The sequence below is a fragment of the Diospyros lotus genome, chromosome 2 (genome assembly GCF_014633365.1).
Source record: "Diospyros lotus cultivar Yz01 chromosome 2, ASM1463336v1, whole genome shotgun sequence".
Taxonomy (NCBI): Eukaryota; Viridiplantae; Streptophyta; class Magnoliopsida; order Ericales; family Ebenaceae; genus Diospyros; species Diospyros lotus.
This window is the reverse complement of record NC_068339.1, coordinates 13,667,555-13,678,127: the sequence shown is the minus strand read 5'-3', so window position 1 is coordinate 13,678,127 and position 10,573 is coordinate 13,667,555. Positions and strand designations below refer to the sequence as shown.

The 10,573-nt window shown below is 35.7% G+C and overlaps 1 protein-coding gene across 2 annotated transcripts; it reads right to left on the bottom strand.

Annotated features, from left to right (window-relative positions):
• Window positions 1–5,291: 5,291 nt before the first annotated feature.
• LOC127795551 (bHLH transcription factor RHL1-like) lies at window positions 5,292–9,215 on the bottom strand. Of its 2 annotated transcripts, none has more exons than XM_052327311.1 (8): window positions 9,022–9,215; window positions 8,402–8,942; window positions 8,191–8,292; window positions 7,947–8,096; window positions 7,727–7,792; window positions 7,043–7,108; window positions 6,746–6,814; window positions 5,292–5,944 (listed from the first exon to the last, which is right to left on the bottom strand). In XM_052327311.1, exons 2-8 carry the CDS (start codon window positions 8,912–8,914, stop codon window positions 5,549–5,551), a joined length of 1,362 nt encoding a protein of 453 aa, XP_052183271.1. In that variant the 5' UTR covers window positions 8,915–8,942; window positions 9,022–9,215; the 3' UTR covers window positions 5,292–5,548. The 2 variants fall into 2 exon arrangements, with proteins under 2 accessions (XP_052183271.1, XP_052183270.1); XM_052327310.1 differs by having other exon boundaries at window positions 8,402–8,926; window positions 9,022–9,214.
• Between the last annotated feature and the right edge of the window lie 1,358 nt (window positions 9,216–10,573).

Genomic DNA, 10,573 nt, shown 5'->3' with positions numbered 1-10,573 from the left:
CGCAGAGACATCCATAATCAGTGATCACATTAGTTAGGTTTTATCTGTGTTACTTATAGCTAGGGTTTTAATTTCCTTTGCTTCATTTTATATATATAATATATATATATATAGATATAGGTCGATGCTTTGGGAGAGAGAGAGAGAGAGAGAGAGAGAGAGAGAGAGAAATGGAAACTTCTTAGGTTGTCTAAATAGGATTGGTTGGAATTGTGGTAGATGATGAGTCATTGACCCTTGGAAATATTTTGGATATAAAAGGAAAAATAATATATTTTTTAAAAAATATAAAACGAAAATATGAGATAAAAGTTTAAATTAAAAAAATATATATATTTTTTTGTAAATATAATTTTTAATATAAAAAATAGTTATTTATGAGATTTTAAGTAAAAATACATGTTAAAATTAATGTATACTTTTATTTTGATAATACATGTAATTGATTCTTATATAATATTATATATATAATTATTATACATTTATTATATTATAATAAGGAATAATTAATTAATTACCAAAAAAAATTAAAATTTATCAATCAAATTGAAATGAAGAAAAGACAACGAAGGAGATAAGCTGCAAAGGAAGAAATCCCCTGCAAAGAAGAAATTGGATAAACGGCCCTTTGGTTGTCGAGAATTGCATGTAAAAATATATATTTTTTATATTAAAGAAAAAGGCAAGCAGCCCCAACTCCTTTAATTTCTTTTTTCGGTTTCTCCAATTTTGGTCTTCTTCTATTTTTCTTCGTCCGTCCATCAACGACAATCAAAAGTGAGGGAACAACATGCTTTCAGGGCCGGACCTTCCATGAGATCCATGAGACAGTTGTCTCGAGACCCATAGAAATTTCACAATTAGCCTATAAATTAAAAATGGCCCATGCAAATTTCACAACTAGGGGCCCATTAAAATTTCACAACTTAGGATCCCATGCTTTTTCCACCTGCCCATTCTTTTTTTGCGACCCTTCTCCCTCTCTCTCTTTTGTTCGCTGCCCTAGCCCTCGCTCTCGCCTCTCGTTGCTGCTCTGTCGCCGGTAGCTCATTGCCTTTCTCTCTTCTTACTGCTCCTCGCCCTTCACTCTCGCTTTCTCGCCTCTCGTTGCTCGATCGACGATGGCTCGTCCTCAACGACTTGCCTTACCCTCATGGCATGTGGCTCGCTGCTCTACTCGGTCGCTGGCTCGCCATCGCCCTCTGTCACTTGCCCTTGTGGGTTGTGGCCGGTGGCTTACTATCTCCTGATTGCCGATTGGGTCATCATATTAGATCTGCTTCTCAGATGCTCTAACTCCAGATCTGCTTCAACTTTCAGCAGTTAGTTGTTTCTTCATTTCGTTTCGTTTATGGTAATTTTTAATTGATAATTTAAAAAAAATTAATTTTATTCTTATGATATAAATATTTATTTATTTTTTATATTTTATTATACAATTCGAGGCCCATTTTCACGTCTTGCCTCAGGCCCCGAAAACAGGTCCGACATTGCATGCTTTGATGTACAGTGAAAATTTTCAAGATTCAGAAAAGTAAAAATTTAAAAGAATAAGAAGACTAAACACTAGAACTAATTAATCATCGAAAACACGTTTTTGGCCATTTTTTATAATTTGGGAGGCACTCCTAAAATATTTCACAATTTACAAAACCTACCCCAAAAAACATTTTAGACCGTGTTTGTCGTTTCCGTGCATCAAAGCCCCCATGCCACTTATCCCCTCTTTCTATTTTCCACAATACTAGCTGTAAGGCTTCTTAGATTTTTTATTTGGATTTTTTTAAAATTTAAATTTTAATTAATTAATATTTAAAACTTTTGAAGTTAAACCCGATTTCATTACTAACTGTGTTAAATAAATAAATTATATATTTTTAAATTTTATTTTTTTGTCAAATCAATCTTAAAATTATTCTAAAATGATCAAAATTAATTTAGTGAAAAATAAAAGTTTAGGAAGTGTCAAAGTAAAAAAAAAAAAATAAGTTTAAGAAATATACAGTTAATTTATTTAACATTATTAATAATAGAAGGACATCGTAATTAATTTTTTAAAATTTAAAGAGTGTTTGAATCCACTTGAAAGTTCAAAAAAATATTAAATCTAATTAAATAACCAAGGTTGAACAAAGTGTACAATTAATTTACTTTTAATATTAACTCTATTTGACTAAGTTTTGGCACTGCTTTCACATAAAAGCTTGAGACAGCTTTAGAGAGAGAGAGAGAGAGAGAGAGAGAGAGAGAGAGATGTTAATACATTTTGATTTGTTTGGTCTTGAGAGGAAAGATACAATAGAATGTTTGTAATTCCTTTATAATTCATTGTTTTTAAGTAATTAAGATATTTACAATCAAGCAAAATTAATTAATATATTTGACTTTTATTATTATTATTATTATTATTATTATCCTCGTAAATAGATTAGAAATAGAAGAATACACATTCAGTGTGATATTTTTGAATTTTATTTAATCACATTGTGATTTTAGATATTCTGAGTTTTTAGGATACATTTTTCATATCCTCCTATTCCTAGCTAGCTGCTACCTAAGTAGTAATTATATTAAATTTTACTTTTTACTTCATATAAACTTCACCAACTTCTAAATAAATGAATAAATTCGAGATTTATTTTTATGTTGGCCTGAATTTGATAAAATTATAAATTTAACTCAACTCAACTTTTATCTTTATTGGTTTAGAATCCCGTTGAAAACTTTCAAGCCCGAAGAGTGATGATCCATTGGAATGAACACTTACAAGCCCAAGGAATGATCCATTGGGGTGCCTCAGCCCAACAACAGAGCTAGTAGTCGACGTAGGAGAATCATATCTTGGGCCCAATTAAGTGCCTGTCAGATGGGCTTTTTTTTATTTTAGCCCAATCCGTTTTGGAAAACAAGATGTTCAAAGAGTATTTAAAATAGGAATATATATATATATATATATATATTTTTAAATAGAAAGCAGAAAACTGTCTAGTTTTCCAAATTTATAGTGATTATTAGATAGAAAATAGGGGATGATCAAGTAGTTGTACGTTAAATGTAACTAATTATTCATTTCTTAAAACCATCATTAATTAATTAATATATATATATAAGTCACATTATTTTGTATAAAATATTTATTCATAAACCGTTGACGACATAACAACCATTGATCACCATATATATATATATAGTTGCTACCCACTCATCCCCTTCAAATCTTGGCCATATCCCCCCTTATTATATGCATCATCTTCAACCAACTAACAAGGAGGGGAGTTCATAATTAAACTAAATTAAATTAAATTAAAACAATAAAAAAATGGTAAATAATAGTAGAGGGAAAATAAACTATAATATTGAGAAATCATAGTAGTCATCTGCTGGCTTCTTAATTTAATTTACTTTTGTAATAGATAACCAATTTTCCAAAAGCAGTTTTTAAGTAGTAGTAATAGTAGTAGTAGTAGTAGTAGTAGTAGTAGATAAGGACATGTTGAATTAATTAGATATATATATATATATATTTTAAAGTTAAGATGACCATGATGGTGTGGTTGGTGGGTTGGTCGTTTCATTTTATCTTTTGATGTACACAAGTTGAAGTTGTTGAATTGGCATTGGTATGGTATGGTATGGTCAAAGCTCCACCCATCATCATCATCATCATCATCCACAATCACCCCAACCCTAATTAATTAGTGTTAGCTAGAAACTAGAAATTGTGGGGTTAATATATATAGTTTGTTTGTATTGGTTATTGGTTGGCATTGAATATGACTACTGATCATACATTATTATTAATTATAATAATATTAGTGTATTATTACTGCTAGTTCTAAATAATAATTGTTATCTGACCTCAATCTTTTTTTTTTTTACACTATCCCATAATTTTATCATCGTGATTATATATTATTTTATCCTTACTCGTTTTACTTTTTCAAAAAATCTCTCATATTCATAAAAGAAAATATAACTTTTTTTTTTCTCTATAAATAATTAATTGTTCTTTATAACTTTGAATTCACCATTAATTAACTATAAATTTAAACTTACAGATGATTGTTGTGTTTGAATATTCTAATTATTTGGAAGACAAGAATTAAATAATTTTCTATGGATATGGATATGGACAGATAGTACGTAAAATATATATATATGTATTTCATAAAAGAAAAGAAGTTTTTTTGTGTCTTTTTTAGCTAATGATGATAATCCTATCCTATGTTCATTATTACTGGTCTAAAATAATAATAATAATTTAAGGTTTGAGCCAAATTATCCACGGACGATCGACGTTCCTATTAATTAATTTCTCTCAAGTAAATCATTTAAATTAATATTGTCAAGATTTGCTTTTAAACTTACAATTTCAAACATTTTTGTAATTTGATGTACGTATTATATATTGGATTGGATTAATCATGCCATCATCATCCATATATGTACGTACAACCCAACTCTTCTTCGCCGCAATAAGAAGCAAAGAACACTAACAAATGAGGACGCATTAATTAGTTGACTCCAAAAGTCACCCCCAAGTAGACTAGCCGCAGCAGCAACAGCAGCAGCCAGACTCCAACCACAAACCAACTCTTCTTCTAATTTCAATTTCAAACACCCCCACCGCCCCCCCCCCCCCCCCCCCCCCCCCCAAAAAAAAAAAAAAAAAAATCAATTTCTCAATTAATTGACTCATTGCTTTCGCCACTCCCTGCGAATTTTGGCTGCCTGCTCCTCTTACTTACCAAAACATCGATTCCTTCAATATTCTCCTTCTGGCTGGCCTACTTTAACAATAATAATAATAATAATAATAATAGTATCAAATATATTATCGCAGCAATAATAATTTCCTATTCTCAAAATTAATGCCTCCATCTATCTATCTTATTCAATTAAGATTTTCTTCTTTTTGAAAATATATCGTTTAATTCATTCATCAATTACTCAATTTCCCCTTCAACGTACGCTCATATACAATTTCTTATTATAATAATATTAATTAATAATCCAGAAACTATTTGCATTTATAAAAATAAATAAAAATAAAAATCGTCCACATATATTCCAACATCTTTTCACTCGCTTTGTGTGGCGCTCGATTCCCGACGAAAACGGTAAGCTGAGCCCACTCGTTGACCTGCCCTAATCCCACGGGATTAGCTGATATGATATGATAGATCAGACTTTAATAATCACGATCATCATGGTTTCTCTCTCTTTACTTTCCCTGGGTCAAACCTCCACACAGATTATTTTATTTTAATTACTTTCTACTATACCACATCATAATAATAGCGTCGAGACACACCAGCTCATTAATTATATTATTATAGAAACTAAGAAAGGCCACGGCTTAAAGCATATATGTATTTAAGGAGTCTCTCCCCCCCCCCCCCCCTTAAAATTACAATAAAATAACTTGTGAGAAAAACTGAACAAACACTGTGTTAGCTGGAGCCTGGCCCCAAGTCTACTTAAATACGGCGTCGTTCTGAGCTTTATTGTCTACGTTAATGGAGAGGGTGGTCACGGCGTGGCCTCATCACGGTTTGGACACGGAGGCGGCGTCCTTAACGGCGCAAGTGTCGGCGGCGCCGTTACCGACGGTGGCGGACTGAACGGTCAGGACGGACATGCTGGGGGAGGAGGGGCCGTCGCCGTTTGAGGGGAGGAGAGGGTTGTGGGGGCCGCCGGATGAGGGCATCAAGGGGTTCCTGGAGTGACACGTGGCAGTGGAGATGGCGGTGGCGAGAGAAATGGGCATCAGGCAGAGGCCTTTCCCCTGCAAGTACTGCATGGCGGAGCCCATGTCCTCCTCCATCAGCTTCGCCACCTGGTGCTCCGTCACCGCCATGCTGTCGTTAGTGTTGGAGGTTGACGCCGTCTGGTTGCCGTTACCTGTCCTCCCCCCACTTCCCTGTATACAGTCGCCTCCGCCCTAGAACAAAAAGTGCTATGTTATTATATATATGTGTATATATATATATAGAGAGAGAGAGAGAGAGAGAGAGAGAGAGAGGAAGGGGGGGGCGGGGGGGGGGGGGGGGGGGGGGAAGCAGCTGCCGTAGCTGAAGTAGTATTTAGAGAGAGAAAGGGGAAAGGGATTGAAATGGGGAAAGTGGGCACGCGTGCTGCTTTTGGTATTGTCGTTTTGTGGTGATTGACAAATTGAAAACTTTAGACGGGAAGAGGGGACAGAGATGTGGGGCTGCGTTTGGTTCTTTCAAGAATCGTTTCTGTTTTCTCATACTCGTTTTTGTTTCTGTTTCTGGTTTTCAGAAGCTTAGCCTAGTTCCGCTTGTCAAACTCAACCCACCACCAACAATATTTCCATACATTATTGTTTATTCTACTACGTGCGTCGGTTTTAGGAATTTTAATCTCCTACTCAATTAACTTTTTCTATGCTCTTACATGTAACAATGATCCAAGCTTTATCTTTTATGTGGTTATATGCCCGAGTTAATCGTCGTCTAGCTATCAGAAACTCAACTACATAATAGATCATTTTTTCCCCCCCTTGACAAGATTAGACGGACTAGATGAATTTGATCTCACCATTTCTGTTTTTGGTATCATCTTTTATGAACATGTATGACTCATATCATATCAAAATAATTCCCATTAAATTTTTCGTAATCTTTTGTTAACTTCTTAAATTCAACCCATCTTAACCAACTTTTCAGAAATTTTCAAAATTCTTCTAATTCTAGTTACAAGAAATTAAAAAGAAGGTTACCTCAGAGGACATATCAGCAACGAGAGGAGCAACAGCGGCGGCACCGCCCAAACGGCTCATACTGAGAACCTAAACACACAGAGAGCAGAAACGCAGCAATGAATTTCAGAAGATTCATGAGACTGGACTTGAAATAAATAATTAGAATTACAGAAAAAATAAGGGTTTGGGGCCATGGAACTTGTCAACCCATATGGAATCTTAGCAAATTCTTTATTAGAAAACAGAACATTTCTGTCAGCCATCTTTCCATGTGAACAAATAAACAAATAACGAGAGAGAGAGAGAGAGAGATACTTTGACTTGGAGCTGGAGGAATTTGACATAGTCGATGATCTCATCAAGCATTGAAGCCTTGTCGGTCTGTCCATTCCCAAAACAATTCCACCCAACAAACACATCAGCATCTTATTATCAAAACGATATATCTAATCATAATATAACAAGTTCCCATAATTAAACTACATTCAACCTATTTTACAATGTTATTTTTATCAGATTTCATTATTAACAATACATTAGCAGCTTGCTGCTGAGTTCTGAGTGCGCCTATCATCTGCTTTCCAGCTTTGATTTCAAGTACGCACGGAAAATGATAATCAGAAAAGACGACAAAGGGATAGCTACAAACAGCATTGTGCTTGGTCAAAATGACGAAATTCTCCACCAGGGTTTTGGTTAATTACGGACTGAGCCTTGCTCTGTGTTCTCCGGCGGTTTCAGATTCAGAGCCAGTTTTCACAGTTCTTCAACGAACAGTAGTCCAAAAAGTAATAATAATGAGAAAGTACATTAATTGGAGAATTTATTAGATTCATGGATTAAATGAATTAGGAGTCGCATAATAAATATGAAATATTCGTTGTCAAATGTTAAATATTAAAACGTTTAATGTCAAAATTTACTAAATTTTAGCTCATTTTGGAGAACTCGAAAACTTTTTCCAATGAGAAATAAATAACGAAAAGAATATGTAATCACCTTGTTGGCATTAGGGACAAGTTCCTGAAGAGCTTTCATCCTATCTGTGATTCGCTCTCTCCGTAACTGTCGCAGTTATTAAATCCAATATAGAAACCCAAAAGCCCACCATTTTCAGAAGCACCGAAAAGAAAGGAAACAAAAACGGCAAAATATAAACCGAAACATAGAAAACGTCGGAAACAGATGATTATGGAAGACGAAGTAAAAATAGGCGTACTCTTTCGGCGATGCTGTGAGGATCAGTGGCCTGTCCCCTCCGAGCCCTCACTCTCTGCTGTCTCGGCTGAGCCGGGGCCCCTCCTCCAGCTGATGCACTCGGCGCCGGGGTTTGGCTCATAGTTGGCGCCGCTGCTCCGAAGGTCTGAGCCTGCATAGATGCAAACCCGCCCAAATTAACGCCGTTGTCGCAGATAGTAATAGTATTTCAGTAAATATATACATGTATATGTATCGCCACTGACCTGAGGACGGTGGAAATGCTGCCCTTGGTTTGATGTCTGGCCGGCATCGTGAAGAGATCCGGCGAGTCCGTTGTAAAGAGCTTGAACCGAACCATCTCCTACCTGTGATTATCAATCCAAAACATAATTACTACTGCATCATTTATTATTGTATTCAGCGATAGGAATCATAGATTAAGAATTTCACTCTTTGGCTGCGAAAAAAATTCACCGGATTATGAGATTTGAAGGAGGCGGCGTCGACGACGTCGTCTCCACCGCCAAGACCGAGTGGCATCCCCAAAAGACCGGTGTCGCCGGCGCCAGAACCATCTCGTAATCCGCCGCCTCTGGACTGCAGAAGCAACTGCTGCTGAAGGAGCAAAGACTGGAGGGTTGCCGCCGCGGCGGAGGAATTGGCCCCGCCGCTGATCTGGTGGTGCCGGAGCTTGGATGCGAGAATGGAGGACTGATCTTCCGGTGGCAAGGCGGCGGAGTAGAGGTCCCAGGAGGACTTTGCGTTACCTCCAGCGAGGTCCGGCCAGGAGCACGACGGCAGAGTGGATAGCATTTGGTCGAGGAAGTCGTCGTGAGACGGATCGAACTGTTGAATCTGCGAAGCGTCGCTGATATGCGACTGGTGCTGGTGATGATGATGTTGACCGTTTTGCAGGTCTTGTAGAGACATTTGCGACTGGTTCAGAATCGGATTCATCCCTTGCATTTCCCTACTGTTCGGTTGCATCAACAATTCCACCTTCCAAAAGAAAACCCTAACGATTCCATCACACTTAAATATACACAAACCCTAGCCGCCGAACAAAGAGGAATCGAAGTCCGATGAGTTCATACCTGGGAAAGAATATTTCTTCAAGAAGAAACTGAGAAAACCAAGCTGTATATTCAGCAGTTGTGGAGATGCCTCTTTCTCCTTCTGTCTTCTTTCTTTCTTTCTGTGCTTCAATCGCAACGACCGATATATATACATATCACATCAAGCGTCTCTCTCTCCTTCTCTCTCTTCAAAGTATTAAATTCCAAAAGCAGAAATGTTGCGGTGCTTCGATAAACATTAAACACACTTACAGTCTTCTCTCTCTCTCTCTCTCTCACCAAATTGTTTTCTCTCTCTCCTAAAACGTGGGGCTATATCATTGGCCTACATATCCAGTATAACAGCCCACTCCCTCCTTTAGCGCGTGAGTTTGTTAAGGTCTGTTTGGTTTGCTTCAAATTTGGAATGGGAAGGGCCATTATGTCGGACCTGTTTTGGTGTTTCGATTATCCCAAGTTGAGTTACACCCCAAAATAAATATAATTACTGCTTTATTAATTTATTTTAATTATGAATTATTCTAATATTCCAAATTGTGCTTATTTGGAATAATTTCTGTCAAATGTTTAATTGAAAAAAATATCTTTATTATTTAATTTCAAATTAGAAATATATTTTACCTCTATAAACAAAAATCGACTATAAAATAACTACACAATATTAGGAAAAGTTGGCATATCTCTAATCATATTATAATACTTGGTAAAGTATCAAATAAGATTTTTTTTTGGTATATTAGTGAATAAACCGAAATATAGAAAAGATAAAATAATGATAATGATAAACAAATATAGAAAAAGAAGATAAAGATGGAAATTTCAAATTAAAAAAAAGATAAAATTAAAGATGAAAATTTAGTGAAAGAAGATAAGATGGAGATCTAAAATATAAAGAAGAGAAAGCCCTTATTGTTAGTGTTATTCATATGCAAAAATTGATAGCGAAACTTCATAAAGCCAACAATGAAAAATCTTTTTCTCCATCGTCTATATCTAAAATATTCATCTTCTCCTTCTTCTCTTTCTTGATTTAAAATCTTTACTATTATCTTCTTTTTCATTTTCTCATTTTTCCAGATTTGTTCATCTTCTTTTTCTTTTCTTTCCCTCTCTTTCACTATTGTTGGAGCTCGATAAGTTCAAGATCGAATCTTGAGTTCTAGTTGTCATTGCCACCATCGTTGGTGACAATTAAAATCCATGAGTTCTAGTTGATAAGGCCTTTTTTTTTTAATTAAAGAAAGATTAAGATTAATTTTAGGGAAAATGTTCAAATTAACCCTCCAACTATTTCATTAGGTCAAGTGAGCTCAAAATTAAGTTTTTGGCCAAATAAACCCAATTTTTGTTTCACTCCCACGTTACACACCTTGCTAACCATTTTCCTCTCCACCATTCCCTTTCCCTTGGGGGCCAGATTTCAATGCCTTTTCTTCCTTCCCATCAATCTGATCTCTTTTCCCCAATTCTTTCCCTTTCTCTTAACTCTGATTTCAATATTACCTTTACCACCTCCATAATTACCACATGCAACTTGATTATTCCATGGATAGTCGCCTTCATCCATCTA

Coding starts and splice junctions, on each gene's coding strand:
- LOC127795551 (XM_052327311.1), bottom strand. CDS start 8,914: ATGCAACCGAACAGTAGGGAAATGCAAGGGATGAATCCGATTCTGAAC. Junction 6,815..7,042: donor TCCTCCAGCTCCAAGTCAAA/GTATCTCTCTCT, acceptor CTGTGTGTTTAG/GTTCTCAGTATGAGCCGTTT. Junction 5,945..6,745: donor TTGCTGATATGTCCTCTGAG/GTAACCTTCTTT, acceptor TTTTTGTTCTAG/GGCGGAGGCGACTGTATACA.